Below are 24,271 nucleotides of genomic sequence, written 5' to 3'. Positions count from 1 at the left end.
TCTAGGGTCATTTTAATACAAGGGCCTTTCCTGGGGACCCACAGGGTCTTAGTTCAATGCTTACCTGAACATGATAGACACCCAAGCAGGGAAGGCTCCTGTGTTCCAGGGCTCCACCTGCTGTCCTGCCTCTCTTTCCCCACGGTCCTCACTTTCTCTTCTCATAGGCCTTCTTTCAGGTTCTGATCTGTCTCCCCTGAAACTCCCGATTCATTTCAGGGCTCAAATGTCAACCAAGGAAACTGAGGTTCAAAGAAGAGGGGGAACCAAGACTAAAGCCTTGCACTGTTAAAAGGCAGAATTGCAGCTGGGTGGTAGTGGCGTGGGCCTTTAATCCCAGCACTCGGGAGGCAGAGGCAGGGGGATCTGTGAGTTCGAGGCCAGCCTGGTCTGCGGAGTGAAACAGGAATACACATGTGTATGCATATGTGTATGCATACTTGTTGGGGTGGGGTCTCCTTTTCCAACTTGTCTTGGATAGAGCTTGCAGCATTTGCTCTCTTGTGCCGTCAGCTTTGCCTTTGAGTTCCAGACTTCTCTGGGCAGCAGATGTTGCTCTTGGAAGGTTCCATCAGATTAGCAGCTATCCCTCCAAACTCCTGTCTGTGTCCCTTCCATTATCTACCATATATCTGCCTTTGTTTTGTGTGTTTTTCTCTTCTTTATGAGGAAGGGGCATGTGCCATGGCACCTATGTGGAGGTCGTTGGACAGCTTGCAGGTGTCAGTTCTTTCCATTCATCATATGGGTTATGGTGTTCAAACTCACGAGTATCGGGGTTGGTAGCTGATGGAGGATTCTCATTGGCTAATAAACAAACTGCCTTCCCACAGCTCCTTACTACAGGTAGCAATTGTCCTTCCCCATTGAACTATCTGGTTTATCTCTGTTTTGGGTTTTCCGGTAGATGCCACGTTGCCTCATATTGTACCAGAACTCAGTATGGAGCCTAGGCTGATCTAGAACTTATGGCAATCCTCCTGCCTCAGCTTCCTGAGTGCTGGGATTACAAATGTGTGCCTGTCATTTTTTTTCTTTCTGAGGTGTGGTTTCACAGTGTCATCAAGGCTGCCCTCAGCCTCCTGGTGCCAGAAACGATAGTCTCCCACCCTGTGTCTTCCTGTTTTCTGATTTCTGGGTGCCTTCTCTTTCCTATCCCCTATAGACTGTCTGTCACTGGAGCTCACCACTGAAGAGGAGGGCTGGGCCTGGGTGACGGGCAGTGGCCAGACTAGGGGCCCGGGACATGAGCGCAACTTTCCAAGCTTCTCTTCCAGGCCCCTGTGGTTGGGGAGCTCCACGCAGGGAGAGATGAGTCAGCAGGGCCACAGAGCAGGGGGGCAGTGGGTGGGGGTAGAGATGCCTGGGGTTCCCCAGGGCCAAGGAGTCTGCTAAGGCCATCTGGGTATCTGGACTCCTGTGGGTGTAGGCAGTAAAGGATCAAAGGTCCCTGGTGGTTCCTACCCTAGGAGGAGGCAGAGAGAGCAATGTATAGGGTTGGCCACATCCTGCCTATTCTTAGACTTGTTTGTTCACTTTTTGAGACAGTGCTTCATGTAGCCCAGGCTAACCTTGAATTTGCTGTGTAGCTGAGGATAACTTCAAACTTCTGATTCTTCTGCCTCTACCTCTCAAGTGATGGGACCGTGACATTTGCCTGTGTGGGGCTGCTATGTGGATATGAGTCTATCATATCTATATCTATACCACAAGACATATCAAGGTCACTGAATCTGTATGTGCGTGTGTATACCTGTGCGTGTTTGTGCTGGTATGAATGAGAATCAGGGAGCCTTAGCGTAAGCATGGTATGTATAGGACGCCTATGAATCAGTGTGCTTTAGTGTGGATGTCTGCACACTACATAATGTGAATGGGTTCTGTGTTCTCTAGTGTGCTAGTATGTGTACCTGACTGTGTGTTATTCATCAGGCTTGTGAGGTTATGTGTCAGTTTAAAGGGTTCCATTTTCTCCTTTCTGGCGAGTCCCTCTAAGTAGTCCAATCTGTAACAGTTCCGTGGGAAGTGCCTAGGAGTCCCCTTGATAGAGATTTCAGAGAGAAATCCTGAGCAGGTGAGCACAGGCAGAATTAGCTTTTCCACCCCTCAAGGAACAGGGAGTAAAACCTTCCATTCTCTCCAAGTCTCATTCTCCCTCCACCTTTCCAAAAGATGCAAAATCATTAGAACTGAAGGCAGGTTCCAAATTTAACCCCTCTAGTCTAGGAAAGCCCACCCTGAACCTCTCACGCGGGAGGGAGGGAGGGAAGGGAGTGGTCCTTGCGGTTCAGCCCAGTGCTGGCTTTGGGAGATCAGAAAGGCGTCGAGGGACGTCCATCTCAGAGCTCAGTGTCTGGGTGGCCATGGGCGGAGGCTAAGGGGCCCCCAGGGTGGTGGGGGTGGTGGATAGAAACCAGATGCCTAGGGGGTTTATACTGGAAGGGCCAGAGCCGCAGCCTTTACCCGCCGCTGCCACATGGCGCCTCTGCCTGGGCTGCCCCACCCCCTGGGAGGTTGGGCGGAGGGAGGCCTGTGACGGTGGAGGTAGATCCTTGGAAAGGGATTCCAGTTGCTGCCCCCAGCCGCTGAGGGTTCTGGAGGGGTGGGTGGGGAACAGGACCCAGGAATACCAGATCCACAGCTGGCTTGCAATGCTGTCTTAACTGGAGTGGGGGAAAAAAGTCGGAAATCAGAGCCTGAGGGCTGTGGGTTAAGGTGGTATCTCAGAGCTTCAGGTGTCCCTCACCTGTCCAGGAGGTTTGTTGGTGTGCAGTGGCTGCCCACCTGGGTTCCTACCTCAGGCTCTGGCTCTAACATCTTCCTGGGATCCTGCTCCTCCTGTTTCTTTTCCTACCATTGTTTGGCTTTGAGTGCGTCTGCCCCTTCCCACAGGGAGTGGAAAGGCTGACCCTTGGCATCTACCTGCCCGCGGGTCTCTACCTTCTCCTTTTCATCCATCCTTTACCCGTTCATTCTCTTTATTGTCCAATCAGGGTTGGATCCAACTCCCTCTCTCGTTTCTTTGTTCCTAGAATCTAGATTTCCCTGCTGCCTCAGTTTCTTGTTTGATCTACCCTCTGTTTCTCTAATGATACAGGAATTGCTGGAGAGCTTCCTTTTCTTCTTCCCAGTCTCTTAATTAAAACCCTAGAAATTCAACCAACACTTTGTCCTCTGACTCCCCCACACCATGGAGGAGACTACGAGGTCGTAGGAACGGCCCACCACGGGCACTTCCTTCTGGGCAGACGGGTGGGGTGGCCCATGTAATCATCGACACAATTATGCCCTATTTATACCCCATCCCCGCCCCCCACCTGCTGGCTGCTTTACCCTTCACCTCCTCCAGACCTGGCTATGCCTCTAGCTAGTTCCCTTTCTTTCTGAAGCCAGTGCGGCTAGTCTATCTTTGTTTCTCTGTGTCTGTTTCTTTTTTTCTTTTTTTTTTAAGGTGGTTTTGTTGTCATTGCCTTCTCTTTTCTGCTTTCTCTAGATTTTGTTTTGTCTCTTTTTTGTTGTTGTTTTGTTTTTCGAGACAGGATTTCTCTGTGTAACAGCCTTGGCTATCCTGGAAATCTGTAGACCAGGCTGGACTCAAAACTCGCAGAGATCCGCTTGCCTCTGCCTCCCAAGTGCTGAGATTAAAGGTGTGTGTAGCACTACGCTCATCTTTATTTATAATGACACGGTCTCAGTAAGTATCCTTGACTAGCATAGAACTTGGCCATGTAGACCAGGCTAGCCTCAAACTCATAAAGTCTAGATAGCCTGCCTCTGCTTCCCAAGTGCTGGGACTTAAGGAGTGTACCACAACTGCCCAGTTTGTATTTGCTAACCTTTAATCCCAGCCCTCCCCAGGGAAATCAAATTTGGGAGTTGGGATCCAGAACTCAAGTCCTCCGTGAATTCGCCTTCTGCTTGCAACTTAAGCTATCATGAAGGTCCCCTACCATCCATTTCTTATTTTTTTTCTTTGAAGAGCTATGAGGACAAAAGGAACAGGAAATGGGTTCCCCCCCAACAAAGAGAAAGTGAGGGAGGGCTCCTAGAGAGTGGGGAAGGGCCGGCAAGGTTGAGAGCAGAGGGGCAGGTCTCCTTTTGGGACATATGCTATTTTTTAAAAAATTATTTATTTTTTTTATTTTATGGGCATTGGTGTTTTGCCTGGATGTATGTCTGTGTGAGAGTGTTGGCAGATCCCCTAGAACTGGAGTTACAGACAATTGTGAGCTGCCATGTGGGTTCTGGGAATTGAACCTAGGACCTCTGGAGGAGCAGTCAGTGCTCTTAACCATTGAGCCATCTCACCAGCCCCAACAGATGCTATGTTTACCACTTGGCTGTCCAGTCTCTTCCCATGAACTTATCCCTAGAGCCAAAGCTTAAGTTAATACTTTAGATCTCCCTCTCTGTCTTGATTGACATCTCTTCTCTTTCTCATCTGGATGGGATATCACAGATATCCCATAAATTCTTTCTGTAGAGGGAACTGCTGCATGGCCACTGAGAAGGGAGCGGAGAAGCCCCACCGAGAAGCAAGATGAGAGACCACTTCCTGAAAGAAGGACATTAAAACCCTAGCCAAGAAAATAAAAGTAAAAAGCTGGACGGTGGTGGTGCATTCGGGAAGCAGAGGCAAAGCAGACCTCTGTGAGTTCAAGGCCAGCCTGGTCTACAAGAGTTAATTAATTCCAGAACAGGCCCCAAAGTTAAAGAGAAACCCTGTCTCGGAGAAAAACAAAAAAACAAAAAACACAAAACCTAGCCAAGAAGGCATCAGGGATGGCAACTGGTGCATCAGGAGTGAGAGAAGCTGGAATGTTCTTTGAAGGGGGAGATTAATCCCAGGAGGCTAAGTATGGGCATGAATCACTTGACCCAATGGCCTTCCGCTCTGACCCTCACTCCTGGTTCTGCCCTACAAACTTAGGTGGACTTAGGTCTCATTGAGGATACTCTCCTCTGCAAACTGTGCCATGTTCTTCCCACGCCCCATGACTTGCTCCAGGCTGGCTCTAAAACCTAACTCATTGACACTGACAGTTTGGGCAGAACACACAACCACAACGAGAAGATCATCCCTCCTATTCCACACAAGGCACACACACACACGCACACACACATGCACAGTGCCATCCTGATTTTATGTGGCTGAATGAACAAGAAAGCATCTCCATTGCCAGCGTTGGGGGTGGGTGGGTGGTAGTGTAGGTGCCCCATTGTGTCATCATATCCATTGTATGTGAGTTTGTGTTCATTCACCACAGTGACAGTCCCATGTGGGTAGCAGTATGTACGTGTGCATGCATCATCCCTGTGTTTGTTCATGAGTGTGTATGTCAGTGTGTTCCAGTCTTTCTGTGTGAGTGTCGTCCCCAATCCCCCATCCCCCCCCCCCAGATCTCTAATTAGTGGTTTGGGGTTTGTTCCTTTTCCCTCCTGTTCTTTCCTTTAGTAGAGCAGCGGCGGCAGCAGCAACCTCCGTAGTAGCAGCAGCAGCAGCAGCAACAGAAGCTGCCGCGCCACTGAGCAGCGGTAAGGACTCCCAGTCGGAGTGGGATTGTAGGATTGGATCTGAGTGAGAACAAGAGCGAGCTGACCTGAGAGAAGAGTGGATCCCTCCCAGTGCCCTCAAGCCACCCATTGCCAGAAGTCTTCCTGCCAGACCTCTTGAGAGGAGACGGGACAGCCAACCCCAGACTCCCCAGGTACAGATGCCGAGCAGCTCTGGGGACTGCCCACAGATGCCTATTGGATTTCTGGGGTATGTAAGACACCTGGGTCTACCAGTCCTTTTCACCTTTCCCGGTAGCACTCCCAAAGAAACTCTGACAACTTGCCTGTATTCCTGCTCCCCACCCGCTCCCTAGGCGCCCCCTTTTCTCCTCTCCCTCCCAGATCCCTTCTTTGGGGAGCTCAGCAAATGAAACAGGAAATTTGGACCCTCTGCCTCCCTCTCTCGCCCTCCTCATTGGATCCGGAGTCTTCTCCGCTGGGAAAGCTGTAATTTAGAGGGTGGATCCCTACAGACAGAGAGCAGCCCCCCCACCCCCACCCCCCAGTCCCTTCTAACTTTAGATCTCTTCTCTCCCATTCTCCCTCCCTCTCCCCTTTCCCTCTGGCTCCTCGATTCTCTCCATCTGCCTGGCTCCTTGGGACCTGATCCCCAGCCTGAGGATGGCGTCCTCTCTGCTTGAGGTAACTGCTTCCTCCTCTTCCTAGGAAACCAGCTACAATCTTCCTGGTCCTAACCCATGCCTACCCTACCCCCTCAGCTCACAGAGGCAGTAGCTGCAAAGCCAGTCACTCCCAGGATCCTTCTGATGATGAGTAGTGTCCTAGGAGGGCCAAAAAGGGGGTAGAAGCAAAGGGAGGGGAAAACAGGGCCAGGGGTCGGAGGGCAGTCAAAGAAGGGGGAGAGAGAATTAGGTAAAAAGAAAGTGAGGATTCCTAAGGTCATCTAGGCACTAACTGTGAGGAGTGCAAGAACACTGGGGAGGGGGATGACAGCAGGGAACAGGTAGGCTGACAGCCGATAGTGTCTGAGCCGGCATGGAGAAACCTTCAGCTTGTTCTTTGACTTGGGAGAGAGTCTCATGTCTAGAGCTCCTACACTCAGCAAGATTGGTCAGGTCTGTGTTGAGGAGAGAGCCTAGACTGGGAGCTGGTGTGTGGGAGAGGAGGGAGGCTGTTGGAGAGAAGAGGAGAACAGCCCTGCATGTGGGGGGCTGACCTGAGAGGGAACCAAGGAGGAGGGACAGGGTCTGAGGCCGCTTGCCCGGCTCACAAATATTTAGCTTTCGGCCAAAGACAAACTGAGCTCTATTTTGGGAGTGGGAGGCGCCAGGGAGGACTGGGCCACTCCCCTCAGGCTGGGACCCCAGTATCTGTTGCCTGGTTCTGACGACAGAGAGATCTAGGGTACCATATGAATTTGGGATCTTGAGAAATCACTGACTTTGCCATGGCTTCTGGGGGACCCAAGGCACAGAGTTGGACAGGGAGGACTTACGGTCCTCCAGTCACTTGGTGCTGTTTCTCTGTCACCATCTCCAGATTGTTTTCAGGGTCCTTCTGAAGGAATTTGGGGTGAGATAATCCTCCTTGAATGTCAGTGCCCTCCAGCAGCATCAACTTGTTCCTATTCTGGGGGCCTTCAGAAGCCACCATCTCAGCCCGAAGTAGTGGCACACACCTTTGATCCCAACACTTGGGAGGCAGAAGCAGCTGAGTATGAGGCCAGCGCGATCCACATAGAGAGTTCCAGGACAGCCAGAGCTACATAGAAAGACCATGTCTCAAAAACAAAACAAACAAAACCTCTATTCTGGGTGCGCTAACTCAGGTCCCAGGAGTGACGAGTCTTTGGTGATTAACTCATCAGAAAGTCGCCTAGCTAAACCTGTGGAAGATGTGCGTGCGCATGTGTGTACATCACTTATGTGTCCACTGGCCTGTGTGTAAGTGTTAGAGTTGTTTACATTGATGACTTTGTGGGTACAGGTGTGTGTGTACACAAGAGTGTGTGTGTACTATAAGCTGGATTAGTTTAGTACTCAGTCCACATGAGGAGTGGTGTCCATAAGGTTATGAGGTAATGACTTTGTGACTGAGTTTGAGGTAATGGCCTACAAGCCAGTAGGGCGGGACACACTCTATAAGCAGATAGGAATCCCGATACAGAGACCTATTCTCAACAGCACTGTGTACCGACTGTTCTCATGGTCCCTTCCCCAATAGAGTCTAAATTTCTTTATTTATCATTGTGTATATGTATGACTATGGGCACATACTTTTACTCAACAGACTATATTGAAACAATGGTTTTGAGGGAGCAGAAAGAAAAAGGTGCATATGAGTCCCGGGTCTGCCAGAGCAGGGACAGTGTCATGGGCATGCATAGCTTCCCAGCCTTGCCAGCGTGGCATGTGTGCCTGGGGGAGGGGCAGTTGGGAGAATTTCTGGAAAGACAGAAGCATTTGGCAATAAGAATGTGTGCTTCTGGATGCTAGGCTTGCCCATCTCCAGCTCCCTGTGATCAGGACGCACCTAACTCAACCATGGACCAGTCTCTCTCTCTCTCTCTCTCTCTCTCTCTCTCTCTCTCTCTCTCTCTCTCTCTCTCTTTCTCTTTTGAGACAGGGTCTCTCTACATAGCTCTGGCTGTCCTGGAACTCACTCTATAGACCAGGCTGCCCTCAAACTCAGAATCCGCCTGCCTCTGCCTCCCAGGTGCTGGGATTAAAGGTGTGTGTACCACCTAAGGCAGTCTCTCCATTTCTATACCTAGTTTTTAGGGTCCTAGATTCTTCTTCTGCAGTGCCCTGGGGATCCCTCTGAGATGAGGAGCTTCCCCAGCAGTGGAAGGAACTTGGGATTCAGAGAGGGAAGCGGCTGCTGAGGTAAAGACACTTAGCTGAACTGAGGGGAGCTGAGGAGGGGAGGACACTAGGCATGGAGTTCGGGAGCCTGTCCTATTAGGATATAGCTCAGTGCTGGAGTGCTTGCTTAGCAGGGATGAGACCTTGGGTTCAAATTCCTAGGAAGCCAAAAGATAAAAATAAAATATTCGTAATAAAAAAATTTGGTTTGTTTTTCAAGAAAAGACTTCTCTGTGTATTCTCTCTGTAGACCAAGCTGGCCTCGAACTCACAGAGATCCGCTTGCTTCTGCCTCCCAAGTGCTGGGATTAAAGACGTGCTCTACCACTGCCTGACAAGAACATTTTTAAAAATTATAAAGCTGAGTGAATTAAGAAAACTTGGGAGAAAGCTAGAAGTAGGACCAGGAAGCCGGGTGCTCGGCCTATGTAGCTAGACCCAGCTGTCAGAAGTGTAGTAAGCATTTCCATCGTGAGTTACTTGGAATCAGGCGGTCCCCTTGATTCACTTGACATCAGAGAAAAGGCTTATCTTTCTTTAGAAGCTCCTCATTCAGTACTTTAAGCCTTTTATTTTGTTTATTTATTTTCGTTTTTTGAGACAGGATCTCGCTATGTAGACTGTCCTGGAACTCACTATGTAGACCAAACTGGCCTCAAACTCATAGAGACCTGCCTGCTTCCCAGTGCTGGGACTAAAGGCATGAACCACCACACCTGGCTAAGCCTTTTATTTTAAAGGGTGGTGGGACAGGGATGAGGAACGGGGAAACTGGAAAATGGGTATCTTGGTTTCTACAAGGTAATGCATATGATCATACATAGGAGCATATGCCCGGAATCCTGAACCCTTTTCCTCAGCTCTCAGAGAGAGCGAGCAGCGCTGAGATGGAACTTCTCCTCCAGCGCTTGGCCCCCAGAGCAGGCCAGTACTTTGCTTTTTCTTTCTGACCTTCAAGACCCCCATTGGTCCTTGCTCCCAAAGTCGGGGTCTCATGTCAGCCTAGCGTTGGCTGTCTTTTTTACCCGTCCCTACCTCCCCACAGCTGGGTGGGGTCCCTGGGCTTGGCTGAGGCCCTTGTGGCCACAGTGTGAGGGCCAGGCAGGCGGGGGACCGCATTGGCGTTTTTAAAAATAAACCGACCGCAGGGAAGCCACCGGAGCCGGAGTCGAGCAGGGCCATGCTGGGCAGAGGGGGAGGGGCAGCAGCTAAGGGGGAGAAGGAGGGAGGAATGACCTGCTCTGGGGTTGTCTGGGGCCCATAGCCATGGTAGGTTTTTCTTAGGTGGGAAGTGTATGCCTTCCTCCTCCTCCGGCTTCCTTCTCCTGTCTTTTCCTGTGTTTTCCTGGCCCAGTATCCCTTACCACCTTTCTTTGCTTATTCTGCCTTCCTTGCTCTCCCTCCCTTTTGTTTTTCAACTTTCCTGTCCATTTCTGTCTCTTAAAGCAAACATCTCCCTTTACGGTCCCCCCGCTTCTCTGTCACTGCCATAGTGACGTGCCGCAGCTTTGCATGCTACAGTGTCCTTTGTGTACCCTGTTTCTGTATCTCCTATGTTGCCACCTCCCCTTCATGCTAAGTTTTACTCCTGTCCCACCAGCTTTCCTACCCTAACCTCTCTGCATGGGCCCTTAGAAGCTTCAGGGAGCCTGGTGGTGGCGGCTGCGCACACCTTTAATCCCAGCAGCACTCAGGAGGCAGAGGCAGGAAGATAATCTGTGGGTTTGAGGCCAGCCTGGTCTACAGAGCAAGTTCCAGGACAGCCAGGGCTACACAGAGAAACCAACCATCTGGGGGTGGGGGTGGGTGGGGAAACCAGGAAAACCCTTCCGGGGAAAGTCCCGAAGTTTACTGATGGACAATAAACAACAGTTTATTTGGGTGGTATTTGATGGCTCATATTTGGGAGTCCATAGGATTTTGTTTGTTAGTTTTTTGGTTTTTTGAGACAGGGTTTCTCAGTAGCTATGGAGTCACTCTGGAATTCTCACAGAGATCTGCCTGCTTCTGCCTCCTGAGTGCTGGGATTAAAGGTGTCCGCCACCACCTCTGGGCGGGTGTAGAATTAACAAGACCTCAGACAGAGATAGAGAGTTGGGCAGGGGTGCAGTATAGGAGTCGTGATCGCAAAGCCCTTCACTGAGATGTGGAGACACTAGCCTCACCTCTAGGACTTGGCATTGCATCTCACACACATACAGGAGCCACCAGGCAGGTCTGAGAACCCTGGATTCTTGCCTTCCTTTGTAAGGCTTATTAGGAAGACATTAGACATTGATTTTTATTTATTTCTTCCTTTCTTTATTGTTCCTTCTTTTTTCCCTTTCTTTTTTCTTTCCTATTTTCCCCCCCTAAGATAGGGTTTCTTTGTAACTCTTGCTATCCTGTCCTGGAACTCACTTTGTAGACCAGGCTGGCCTTGAATGCAGAGATCTGCCTGCCTCTGCCTCCTGGGCGCTGTATTTAAAGGTGTGTACCACAACTGGTACTTTTTTATTTTAACTTTACATGTATAGGTGTTTTGCTACATGGATGTATGTGCACCACTGTGTTCCTGGTGCTTGCAGAGCCAGAAGAGGGTGTTGGAACTGCCATGTGGGTGCTGGGAGCCTAACCCCAGTTCTCTGGAAGAGCAGTAAGGGCTTTTGACTGCCAAACCATCCCTCCAGCTCCAATATCCAGGTTTTATAAAAATGTGTGATACTCAGACACACGAGGGGGGGTTATTTATGTGAATGCCATGCCATAGGATGTGTGGAAGCCAGAGGACAGAGGACAGCTTGTGGGAGGTCTCACCTTCTATTATTTTGGGTTCTGGTGCTGGAGGGGGCGTTAACTTAGGTCATCAGGCTTAGTAACAAATGCTTTTACCCACTGAACCATCTCACTGGCCCCATATGGCCGAGCTTTTGTAGGATCTCTTATTTTCTCTCTTTTTTGTAAGGTAATTGGGTTGAACTCAGTATTTTGTACATACTAGCCAAGGATGCTAGATTGTATTTCTTCCCATGAGATTCTGAATGTGACCTAAGAAAGGGTACCAGGAGCACCTGAGGCAGGACAGTCACGAGGGTGCTCAGATTGATCATTCAAGAAAGATTTTTCTGTGTAGCCTTGGCAGTTCTGGAACTCACTCTAGACCAGGCTGGCTTCAAACTCACAGAATTATGCCTGCCTCTGCCTCCCAAGTGCTGGGATTAAAGGCATGTGCCACCACCACCTGGATACCTCTGTGATTTTGTTTGTTTGTTTGTTTGTTTGTTTTTTCAAGACAGGGTTTCTCTGTAGCTTTGGAGCCTGTCCCGGAACTCACTCTAGATGTGTCCTCGAACTCACAGAGATCCACCTGTCTCAGCTTCCCAAGTGCTGGGATTAAAGGCGTGCGCCACCACCGCCCAGCCACTTCTGTGTTTCTAAAAGGCCTCCTCAGTCCACTTTTATAGCTTCCATTTACTGGCTTGAATGGTTTGGTGCGGACCAACCCATCCATGGACCACATGTTAGGGGATACTGAGACACGGAGGAGAAAGGCTGTAATTCAGTGTCTTAACCAGCTCCCTGTCGTGGAGAGTCTTGATGACTTTGGACTCTTTTAGAGGAACACTAGCTAGTACCAAGAAGCAGGAGGTGCCCAATGCCTGTTTGAAAGCCATTCTTGCTTCACCAGTCTAGTCTTGGCTGCAGCCCTATTCCCTCTCAGTGTCCCGGCAGTGTCTCTGCTGCCCTCTCCTCTAGCTTCCCAGCTCTAAGTCCATGCCAAGAGATTCCTTCCCAGGGCCTTGTGGACTGGACTTCAGGGAGATGAGGCGGTGACTCTTCAGTCATGGACTGAAGCAGAAACAGGAAATGGAAGTGAGGTGAAGCCAGGAAAATCTGGACTGGGGTCCAAAATGGTTCCCCAGTGCTTTTGCTTCTCTCTGTGCCCCATACTGCTTCCTGTGGAGAGGATATGGAAGACGGTGGCCTTGGTGGCCTTGCTGTGCTGACCAAACTCATCTCAGAGACTCCTGGGCTCAAGTGACCCTCCTGCCTCAGTGTCCTAAGGAGCTAGGCTTTTTAGTTTGGGTTTTTAGTTTCAGTTTTCAAGACCGGGTCTTTCTACATAGCCTTGGCTGCCCTGGAACTTACTATGTAGACCAGGGTAGCCTTGAACTCACAGAGATCCTCCTGCCTCTGTTTATAGAGTTCAAGCATAAAGTTATGTGCCACCATACCTGGCCTATTTGCTTTTGAGACAGGGTCTATGCCGCCTATTCTGGCCTGGAACTGCTGTGTAGCTGAGGGTGACCTGAGCATCTGGTTTTTCTTCCTTCCACCTCCTAAATTATGGTGTGAGCCACCACATTCAGGTCATGCTCTTCTTTGAGGTGCATCCTTTTTGAGTCCCTGGCCATGGCGTAGCTTTTGTCTGCTTCAAGTCCACTTTCCTAGGTCAGGGCCCTAATTCTCACCTCAGCCAGCTCTTCCTCAGACTCTACAGTGGGCTCTTCCTGTCTGCTGGACTAGAGTGTCAGGTCCAGGGGCTCGCTGGCATGCCACTCTTCCCTCTAGTTCCCCGCCTCTTTAGCTTCCCCTAATCTCTGTGCTTTGTCCTCTGTGTCTGTAGGTCTCAGTCCGATAGCTAAACTCTTCCCACCCTCATCTTTCCTCTTAAGTGTTGCATCTTGCTCTCTCTACAGGAAGAAGCTCACTATGGCTCCAGTCCCCTGGCCATGCTGACAGCAGCTTGCAGTAAATTTGGTGGCTCCAGCCCTCTGCGGGACTGCGGGACAACAGTGGGGAAAGGAGGCACAAAGAAGCCATACTCCGACCTTTCAGCCCCCAAAACCATGGGGGACGCCTACCCAGCTCCCTTTTCAAGCACCAATGGGCTCCTCTCCCCTGCAGGCAGTCCTCCTGCCCCAGCCTCTGGCTATGCCAATGACTATCCACCCTTTCCCCACTCATTTCCTGGGCCCACTGGTGCCCAAGACCCTGGGCTACTGGTGCCCAAGGGGCACAGCTCTTCTGACTGTCTGCCTAGTGTCTACACCTCTCTGGACATGGCCCATCCTTATGGCTCCTGGTACAAGACAGGCATTCATGCAGGCATCTCACCAGGTCCAGGCAACACACCTACTCCTTGGTGGGACATGCACCCTGGGGGCAACTGGCTAGGTAGTGGCCAGAGCCAAGGTGATGGGCTGCAAGGGACACTGTCCACAGGCCCTACCCAGCCTCCACTGAACCCCCAGCTGCCTACTTACCCATCTGACTTTGCCCCCCTCAATCCAGCTCCCTACCCAGCGCCCCACCTCCTGCAATCAGGGCCCCAGCATGTTCTACCCCAAGATGTCTATAAGCCCAAGGCAGTTGGCAATAGTGGGCAACTGGAGGGAAGTAGTGCAGGCAAACCCCCGCGGGGTGCAGGCACTGGGGGTAGTGGTGGATATGCCAGTAGTGGGGCAGGGCGTTCTACTTGCGACTGCCCCAATTGTCAGGAGCTCGAGCGGCTGGGGGCAGCAGCGGCTGGGCTGCGGAAGAAACCCATTCACAGCTGCCACATCCCTGGTTGCGGCAAAGTGTACGGCAAGGCTTCCCATCTGAAAGCCCACTTGCGCTGGCACACTGGCGAGAGGCCTTTCGTCTGCAACTGGCTTTTCTGCGGCAAGAGGTTCACCCGCTCTGACGAGCTGGAGCGCCACGTGCGCACTCACACCCGGGAGAAGAAGTTCACCTGCCTGCTCTGCTCCAAGCGCTTCACCAGAAGCGACCACTTGAGCAAACACCAGCGCACCCACGGGGAACCAGGCCCGGGGCCGCCCCCAAGTGGCCCTAAGGAGCTGGGGGAGGGCCGCAACGTCGGGGAAGAAGAAGCCAGTCAGCCTCCCCGATCTTCCACCTCGCCAGCACCCCCAGAAAAAGCCCCTGGAGGCAGTCCGGAGCAGAGCAACCTGCTAGAGATCTGAGCTGGGTAGAGGAAGGTCTCCAGTTCCAGGGTCCTCTTGCCAGGCTCTCTTGGTGTGGTGGGCCACTGCTTGTCCCTCACTCTTTTCCTATGCATGCTACACTTGGGGGTTTTCTCCGCCTAACCCTAGACATTCCTAACCTGGCTATCTCCTTAGCTCTTCTCCCTTTACCCACAAGTCTTAGTCAAAGTCCTCTCAAGCCCTTGCCTGTGCCTGTGCTCTGGCTTCCTAAACTTTCTCCTCCCTTCCGTGTTCACAGCCTCCCATCACCCTCAGTAACTCTTTGCCATCGAATCTTTTTCTTCCCAACCCTATTTGCCACTTCCCCAGCAGCTTCAGGCTGTGTTCAGACTTCTGCTGTGCTTCCATTCCCTTGAGCCTTTTTTTAAAAAGCAAACACAATGATGATGATAATTTATTGCCCCCTGGTGGTTCTTCATTAGGAAGCTGAGTTAGGGAAATTGGTATTAGTTACCCGGCTGGGAGCATAGTGCCAAGAAGGGGGCAGACCAATGGGGATCTGATCCCCAAGATGGGGTGACCCCAGGGTCAGGGAGGCTGCCCCCAGCCTTGAGTACTTAACCCCTATGCACCAGGAGTAAACAATAGTAATAATAATTCTATTTATCTAAGTTATGACAGGTCAGGTAGAGTGAGCTGGAGAGGGAAGGGGATTTTCTTTTTTCTTTTTTGCTAAGGAAATTCTAGTCAAATGCATTTCTGTATAGACAAAAAACGGTAGTGGAGATCTTGTTCATAGATCTCTATCATCAAGGTCTCAGTGGGGTTTCTTTTTCAGTGGAGTTTTTAAAATTGGGTTGTTAGAGTTTATGTGGGTGTCTCTCAGTAAGGTCACTAAGATCCCTCACCCCAGCCAGAAGCTGTGAAACTTCAAGTCCTGCAGAGGGGAGGACTGGACCCCAGCTCTCTCGACCTCAGAGCGGGTGCTTCCACTACCCCTCATACCCTGTGACCTCCTCAGGCTAATAATCCCCTGTTGTCATGGTTATGGAGAACTTGCAGCTGCAGTCTGAAGCCTGTCCTTTGGAGGAAAGTCCACCCAACAGGACTTTGGTTTGGAGGTGCCCCTTCTGAAAAGGGGGGGAAGGCTTTCTCTGGGAATAAGTCCAAGTAAATCAAATATTTATTGAATGCCTACAACGTGCAAGGCCTAGAAGCCATGAGAAGAGTTTATTGCAGGACAGAGGTCCCTAAACGGATTTGGGGTTATAGCCACAGGCCCCCAATCTGAGTTTCCACTCCATTCCAGTGACTTTTCAAAGCCGCTTTGTGCCTTTGGACGCCATTCCTGAGACTATCGGGTCTTCTGGTTCTGTCCCCTGCTCCTTCTACCAAAATAAAGGGTGAAGCCCATGGAGTCTGGGAAGAACATACATCGTTGAAAGGATAATCCCCTTATGGAGTCTTTTTTTTTTAATTTAATAAATAAAAGTTCGATTTGAAATTGTGTCTGGTGATAAAAGGGAAAGAGGTTGGGGATGGATAGGCCATGGGACATTTCTTTAGAAAGGCGGGGATATTTAATCCGGCGCGATTGCGTTTCACGCTGAATGTTTTAAAAAAAGGCAGCTTGGTTGGTCATGCTCTCTAACGAAGTTGAATCTTTCTTTCTTTCTTTCTTACATTCCTTTCTTTTCGGCTTCTTCGAGACAGGGTTTTTCTGTGTAGCCTCGACTGTCCTGGAACTCGCTCTTTAGACCAGGTTGGCCTCGAACTCACAAAGATTCGCCTGTTGCCTCTGCCTCCCAAATGCTGGGATTAAAGGCCTGTGCTACTACCGCCCGGTAGGAGTTTTTAGTCGCCTATTGCTATCTGAAGAGTTGGGAAGGCCAAGGCCCAGTGCTTATTATCCAGGCTTTTACAGTCGGTACCATCAACCTTGGTCTGGGCAGTGACCCGACCGGAGGGATTATCTCGCAGCTCAGCCCCAGCGCGTCGGTGGTGAGACTCTCGGCCGGCTGACCCGCCTGGCACGTAACCTGCCCCCTGCCCGGGGCCTGCTATCAGTCGTGCCTGCCTCGAAGTTAGTGGAGGAACAAAAGCCACTCTGTGGCGGCCGTCCCCAAGCCACAATAGGGCTTTGTGCAGCCCCTGCCCCCAGGGCTCCCCCGCTGGGCTGAGGGGTTGCATAGGGTGCTTTCCCGGGCAGCGGCGCCCGGGCCGCGGTCCACCCCGCCGCCAGCGTGGAGGAGCGGGACCCCAAGGCGACCCCACCCCGCTCCACCCGTGCCTTTGCCTAGGTGCAAGATCCCCAGCCTTCTGGCCGGGCACGCGGCTTCAAAGGCGCTTTGAAGAAAACCGAGTTCTGAGGATTTGTCCCGTGGGCTGGGGGCTGTGTCGAAGGAGACCCGGGAGAGTGGGCAGGACGTGGGGGGCGCCGGGGAGCACGCCCGAGGCGGAGGGCGACAGCGGACCCCGGCTCCGTGGCGCACAGGATCCCCCACCCCCCACCCCAGTGGCTGGCCATGTCGCCTCCCGGGCTCCGCCTGTCCGGTGCCAGCTCCCGCTCGCCGCAGCCTTTCAGTCCTCCCATCCCAGGCCCCTCGGCCCCTTTCATCTTCCTAGACTCGGCTTGGGGTTTTGCTGGTTTCTGGGAGATAAAAACCGCCTCAAATAGCGGCGGCGTGCTGCCAGGACAAACAGGGCCGGTCGGGCCATGTGCGCCTGGTTACCGGCTCGCGGCGCCCAGCTCAGGAGGGCGAGCTCAGGCCCCGGCGATGCCTCCCAGACTGTGTGGGGGGCCCCTTAGAAGTCTCTGGCCGCAGCTTCAGCGCTGCCCGGGTTTTCTAGCTCGGGTCGTAGAAGGAGCGGTGGTAAACTAGGGCCAAACGCTGGGAGCCCTAGGGGGTGGGTGCCACTGGGCCTCAGTCGCTGCGTCGCCGGGGCCGTCGCGCCCCCTAGTGAAGTTAGTGGGGGAGCGTGCTAGGCCTGCACTTTGGTCTCCTCTGAACCTGCAAATTGTAAAAACCATTTTTAAAAATGTTAAGTTAGCAGTGTGGAAGAGGAGAGCTGTACTTGAACGAGGCCGAGCCTGGGCGGAGTGGCAGAATGGCAATGTAGTTTTGTCCCAGGGCAACATGAAAAGTTGATTCAGGGGGCTGGTGAGATGGCTTAGCGGTTAAGAGCACTGACTGCTCTTCCAGAGGTCCTGAGTTCAATTCCCAATAATGAGATCTCGTGCCCCCTTCTGGCCTGCAGGCATACATGGAAAGAATGCATATAATCTTTAAAAAAAAGGTTGATCCCAGCACTCGGGAGGCAGAGGCAGGCGGATCTCTGTGAGTTCGAGGCCAGCCTGGTCTACAAGAGCTAGTTCCAGGACAGGCTCTAAAAAAGCTGCAGAGAAACCCTGTCTCGAAAAACCAAAAAAAGAAAAAAGAAAAAAATAAATAAAAAAAGGTTGATTCAGACATCTAGTAGATAACACAACCAGAAGATGAAAAGGGGAGCGACACGCCTTCACCCAAAGGTGCTGGAACAGGAATGATGTTGGGGGTTTTGGGGGAGCTTTAGGGTGTTGGAGGTGATGGAAGTGGCAATATCAATTCCGTTTTTTTTTTCAAGCCTGCCTGATTCCCCTTCTCTCAGGCAGCCAGGTGCCCATTAAGTGACTTCCCAGATGACAAATTGATTTGTCAAGGATTAGCCTGGCTAATAGGAAAAGGTTAGATTTTGGTCACTTAAAACAAGATGCATACATGTAACTCTAGCACTTTGGAGTTTAAGGTTAGCCTGAGCTACACGGTGTGAGGTCACCTTGGGCTACATAGTAATAAACAAACAAACAAACAAACAAATAAATAAAAAATAGAACTCTGAAGAGAATATGAGGATTCTCTGGAACTATAATTTTGAGAGCCTAGAGTTCGCTTTTTTTTTTTTTTTTAATTCAGGAGCTGGAGCGATAGCACAGTGGTTAAGAGTTTCTACTGCTCTCGCAGAGGACTCAGGTTTGATTCCCAGGACCAGCACATACATGGAGGTTCACTATAACTCCAAATCCAGGGGATCCTGTCCCCTCTTCTGCATCAAGCAAAATATCCACACACATAAAAAAATAATGATAAACCAGGTTTAGTGGTGCACACCTTTAATCCCAGCACTCGGGAGGCAGAGGCAGGCGGATTTCTGGAAGTTTGAGGCCAGCCTGGTCTACAGAGTGAGTTTCAGGACAGCTAGGGCTGTTACATAGAGAAACCCTGTCTCGAAAAAAAAAAAACCCCAAACCCCAAAAACAAAAGTAAATAAAAAGTAAATATAAAATAAATGTTTCTGGGGCTGGAGAGATGGCTCAGTGGTTAAGAGCATTGCCTGCTCTTCCTAAGTTCCTGAGTTCAATTCCCAGCAACCACATGGTGGCTCACAACCATCTGTAATGAGGTCTGGTGCCCTCTTCTGGCCTGCAGGCATACACACAGATAGAATACTGTATACATAATAAATAAATAAATAAATGTTTTTTTCTTTTCTTTTTCGAAACATACTGTCTCCACGTAGCATGGAAATGAACATGTACATGAGCTGACCTCGAGGTCACAGACATCTGCCTGCTTCTGCCTCCGCAGTGCTAGGAGTAAGGATGCCTGCTGTCATGTCCAGTAAAGTTTTTTTTTTAATATTTATTTATTTATTATGTATACAATATTCTGTCTCTGTGTATGTCTGCAGGCCAGAAAAGGGCACCAGACCTCATTACAGATGGTTGTGAGCCACCATGTGGTTGCCGGGAATTGAACTCAGGACCTTTGGAAGAGCAGGCAATGCTCTTAACCTCTGAGCCATCTCTCCAGCCCCTCCAGTAAAGTTTTTAAAGATTTGTTTATTTTTGTTTTATGTGTTGGAGCTGGAATTACAGGTGGTGTAATCTGCCTGATGTGAGTCTGGGAAACAGAACTATGAGCCTCTGGAAAAGCACCAACTGCTCTTAACCGCTCTTCTGCTCCACTCACAAATTTATTAAAAAGCAAAATAAAGGGAGGCTGGAGAGATGGCTCAGCGGTTAAAAGCCCCGACTGCTCTTTCAGAGGACTTGGGTTCAAGTCTCAGTAACCACATGGTGGCTCACAACCATCTGTAATGAGATCTGGCACCCTCTGTGGATGCAAGCATCCACACAGTCAGATCATGATATCCATAATAAATAAATAAATCTTTAAAAAGAAAGATACATGTAAAAAAATCAAAATAAAGAAAAGAAAATCTCAGGTGACTCCCACATCTCTTAAGTTTGGCACAGGACTCCGGACACAGAGGACCGATCTCTGCTCGTTGAAGGCAGCCCCAGTGAGCTCCACGTCAGCCAAGACTGCAGAGTGAGGGCTGAAATAGCGTAAAATAGAAGTGTAAAATAGAGGCGAACCGACTGCCTAGTCTCAGGTCAAGTGTTTTTGTTTTTATATTTGCGGTCACCTTCTGGACATCTTAGTCTTCTGACCTAGGAAGCTCTCCTGGAAGCGCATTTTTGACAGGAGAGGCAGACACAGAAGACACAAGAAATACAATCCCATTCTTGCTCCTCTGTCCTCAGTGAGACTGGAAGCTCTGACACATGGGGCCTGAGCCTTGGATTATTTATTTATTTTGAGATGGGGTGTTATGTGTACGAAGCTAACCTCTTAAGTTCACTGTGTACCAGCTTGACCATCAAGATTAATTAATCACCATTGTTAATTCTCAACATTGAGGAGGCTGAGGCAGGAAGAGCCCAGCAAATTACAAGTCAGCCTCAGCCTGTTTCGAAAAAACAAAATTAATGAAGTCCTTAATTGTAAACCTCCCATTCTTCTTTACATTCCAGCTTTAGTTCCATCCTCTAGATTTCTTTAAGACAAGGGTTTTTGTTTTGTTTTTGTTTCTGAGACAGGGTTTCTCTGTGAAACAGTCTTGCTGTCCTGGAACTCACTATACATAGTTGGTCTCAAACTCAGAGATCCGTCTGTGTCACCATCGCCTGACAAGGTATTATGCAGCCAAGGCATATGAACTCTGTATGCTTCAGAGGATAATCCCGAATTCCTGATCTCCAGGTATTTTGTGTGGTATGTTTGTGTTTTGTTTCGTTTCGTTTGTTTTACAAGACAAGGTTTCTCTGTAGCTTTCAAGCCTGTCCTGGAACTAGCTCCTGTAGACCAGGCTGGCCTCGAACTCACAGAGATCTGCCTGTGCTGAGATTAAAGGTGTGTGCCACCAATGCCCAGTGAAACAATTCTTAAATATGAACTCACTCAGATGTCAAATATACACTATCTGCTGGGTTTGTAGCCAAGCAGGAGGAACTTAGGAGACTTGGAAGCCAGCTTGAGCTACAGAATGAGGTTCTATCTCAAACAAAAACAGAAAGTAAAATATACTGTATGGCACATTATAAGTGATCAAAAAACATGTACTGGGTGACAAAATATTTGTCTGACCTCAGAAAAAGAGTCTGATGGTAGAGTTCACCAAATGGTAAGACTTGGGCAGCGGTGGAGAGTAGCAGAGAAAGCAAAGTAGCTGAGTGTCTAGTGTTATGCCCAAATCCACGAAGTCCCCCAATGCTCTTAACTGCTGAGCCATCTCTCCAGCCCTCAGGCAGCAGTCTTGAATCTGTTCTGGATGTATAACTCAGACATCTGGGCCATCTGTTTCTACTGGAGATTTCTCAGGTGGTCTTCCTTGATCAAACCTGATTTTTCTTTTTTTTTTCTTTTTTTTGGTTTTTTGAGACAGGGTTTTTCTGTAGCTTTGGAGTCTGTGCTGTCCCAGAACTAGCACTGTAGACCAGGCTGGTCTCAAACTCAGAGATCTGCCTGTCTCTGCCTCCTGAGTGCTGGAATTAAAGGTGTGCACCACCACCAACACCAGTTCAAGTTTCAGGTTATCCACAGCCCTTTTGGCCCTCCAGGCATCAGGCATGAATGTATTATCACTTAGTGTTGGGGTTACAGGCAGGAATATATGACCATGCCCAGAACAAAAGTACTTTAAAAGGAGAAAGCCAGACTCAGCTTCAGAGGTTTCAATTCAGGGTTAGGCTAATGGATTTCTTTGGGCTTCATGTGAGGTGAAGAATCATGGTGGCAGAAGCAGGTGGCAGAGGCTGATCACTCATGGTGGCCAAGAAGCCAAGAGAAAGTAAACAGGAAGGGGGTAGGCCCAAGGCATACCCTTTGAGGGTACTATTCTATTGTGGAATATTAACTAGGCAAAGATGTATTACATTTCTTTATGCTCCATTTGTTTAATGGTATAAGGATGTGTGCTTAATTATATAAAGATATGTTGCATTTGTTTCACCTTGCCTGCCTAAGGCACCTGATTGGTCTAATAAAGAGTTGAATAGTCAATAGCTAGGCAGGAAAAGGATAGGTGAGACTGGCAGGCAGAGAGAACAAATAGAAGGAAAAATCTAGACTCAGGAGAAAAGAGAGAAAACAATGAGGGAGATGCCCAGGGCAATATAAAATCAAGGGATTGTGAGATTAGCAGCAATAAAATAGTCCTTAAATTTTTGCTTTTCTTCTGTTCCATATCAGGTGGCTCTTTTTTTTTTTTTTTTTTTTTGTCTTTTTGAGACAGGGTTTCTCTGTAGCTTTGGAGCCTGTCCTGGAACTAGCTCTTGTAGACCAGGCTGGTCTCGAACTCACAGAGATCCGCCTGCCTCTGCCTCCCGAGTGCTGGGATTAAAGGCGTGCACCACCACCGCCCGGCTCATTCGTTAGTTTTATAAGTTAGTTTTGATTAAACAATCATTTTGTTTGATGAACTATTATCTCTTCTAATTAAGAGGTGTTTCTTTTTTTTTACGTATTTATTTATTTATTTTTAAGATTTTATTTTGTGGGGCTGGAGAGATGGCTCAGTGGTTAAGAGCATTGCTTGCTCTTCCAAAGTTCCTGAGTTCAATTCCCAGCAACCACATGGTGACTCACAAGCATCTGTAATGAGATCTGGTGCCCTCTTCTGGCCTTCAGGCACACATGCAGTCAGAATATTGTATACATAATAAATAAATAAATATTTTTTAAAAAGATTTTATTTTGTATGCAGCATTCTGCCTTCATGTATGGCTGCAGGCCAGAAGAGGGCACCAGACCTCATTACAGATGGTTGTGAGCCACCATGTGGTTGCTGGGAACCGAAATCAGGACCTCTGGAAAAGCAGTCAGTGTTCATAACCTCTGAGCCATCTCTCCAGCCCAAGGGGTGTTTCTTGTTTAAATTGAATATTTATTAATTTTGATGGTATCCATAGCTGTTCTTCTCCTGTGGAAACAAAAGCAAAACCCTTTCCCCAACATAACATGTCCTGGTTTCCATTCCGAGTTCAGTACATCTTTAAAGTTTATCAGCTGATTTAATTCTGTACTTTTTTCTATTATCCAATGTCTTTTTGCAGCTGTTGTTCCTTTTTCATTAGCATTTAGAAAATTCAAAGTTAAGAAAGCATTGTGCAATCTATTTCTTGAGGTATTTATTATCCTTTTCTGTTTATTTAATATATCCTTTAGAGTTTGATGTGATCTTCCTATAACTGCCTGGCCTGTAGAACTGTATACATGTAATAAGCTTTATAATAAGCTAAAAACTGTTTCATTTTCTTAGAGACATATTCTGGAGCTTTGTCTGACTTTTATTTTTTCAGGTATACTCATGATGGCCATAACTTCTACCAAATGTGTGATTACCAAATCAGCCTTTCCCAGACTCAAAGAGTTGCCCATTGAAAACCTGAATAGGTATCAATGGTGTGATGTACATATTTTAGTTTTACAAAATGGAACACATCCATCTGCCAGATTTCATTCCTTTGAGAATGCTTTGGGTTACTTTCTGCAGGTAATGGTAGTAATGTTTGGTTGTATAAAGAGCAAGTAGGAAATTTCCTTATAATTTCCTTGGCTTGTTGTCACATGATGAACAAGTCTTTTTTTTTTTTTTAAGGTTTTTCAAGACAGGGTATCTCTGTAGCTTTGAAGCCTGTCCTGGAACGAGCTCTTTTTTTAATTTTATTGATATTTATTGAGCTCTACATTTTTCTCTGCTCCCCTCCCTGCCTCTCCTCTCCCCACTTCAACCCTCCCCCAAGGTCCCCATGCTCCCAATTTACTCAGGAGATATTATCTTTTTCTACTTTCTACTTCCCATGTAGATTAAATCCATGTAAGTCTTTCTTAGTGTCCTCATTGTTATCTAAGTTCTTTGGGATTGTAGTTTGTAGGCTGGCTATCTTTGCTTTATGTTTAAAAACCACCTATGAGTGAGTACATGTGATAATTGTCTTTCTGTGTCCGGGTTACCTCACTCAAAATAATGTTTTCTAGCTCCATCCATTTTCCTGCAAAATTCAAACTGTTGTTATTTTTTTCTGCTGTGTAGTACTCCATTGTGTAACTGTACCACATTTTCCTTATCCATTCTTTGGTAGAGGGGCATTTAGGTTGTTTCCAGGTTCTGGCTATGACAAACAAAGTTGCTACGAACATAGTTGAGCACATGTCCTTGTGGCACGACTGAGCATCCTTTGGATATATACCCAAAAGTGGTATTACTGGGTCTTGAGGAAGGTTGTTTCCTAATTTTCTGAGAAATCACTGCACTGACATCCAAAGGAGTTGTACCAGCTTGCATTCCCACTAGCAATGCAAAAGTGTCCCCTTTACCCCACAACCCATCCAGCATAAATTGTCATCAGTGTTTTTGATCTTGGCCATTCTTACAGGTGTAAGATGGAATCTCAGAGTTGTTTTGATTTGCATTACTCTGATGACTAAGGATGTTGAACATTTCCTTAAGTGTCTTTCATCTATTTTAGATTTCTCTGTTGAGAGTTCTCTGTTTAGGTCTGCACTCCTATTTTTTTTTAAATTGGATTATGTGATCTTTTGGTGTCCAATTTCTTGAGTTCTTTGTATATTTTGGAGATCAGCCCTCTGTCTGATG

At 48.7% G+C, this 24,271-nt stretch overlaps 1 protein-coding gene across 1 annotated transcript; it reads left to right on the top strand.

The window, feature by feature from the left end:
• Nucleotides 1-6,177: 6,177 nt before the first annotated feature.
• Sp7 (Sp7 transcription factor) lies at nt 6,178-14,329 on the top strand. Its single transcript, XM_038344088.1, has 2 exons — nt 6,178-6,198; nt 13,061-14,329. Exons 1-2 carry the CDS (start codon nt 6,178-6,180, stop codon nt 14,327-14,329), a joined length of 1,290 nt encoding a protein of 429 aa, XP_038200016.1.
• Nucleotides 14,330-24,271: the final 9,942 nt, after the last annotated feature.

The sequence above is a fragment of the Arvicola amphibius genome, chromosome 9 (assembly GCF_903992535.2).
Source record: "Arvicola amphibius chromosome 9, mArvAmp1.2, whole genome shotgun sequence".
Classification (NCBI taxonomy): Eukaryota; Metazoa; Chordata; class Mammalia; order Rodentia; family Cricetidae; genus Arvicola; species Arvicola amphibius.
This window is presented reverse-complemented; position numbering and strand designations above follow the sequence as displayed.

Excerpts from the sequence above, each read along its gene's own strand:
- Sp7 (XM_038344088.1), top strand. The coding sequence starts at position 6,178 with ATGGCGTCCTCTCTGCTTGAG. Across the intron at positions 6,199-13,060 it reads TGGCGTCCTCTCTGCTTGAG|GAAGAAGCTCACTATGGCTC; the intron begins GTAACTGCTTCC and ends CTCTCTCTACAG.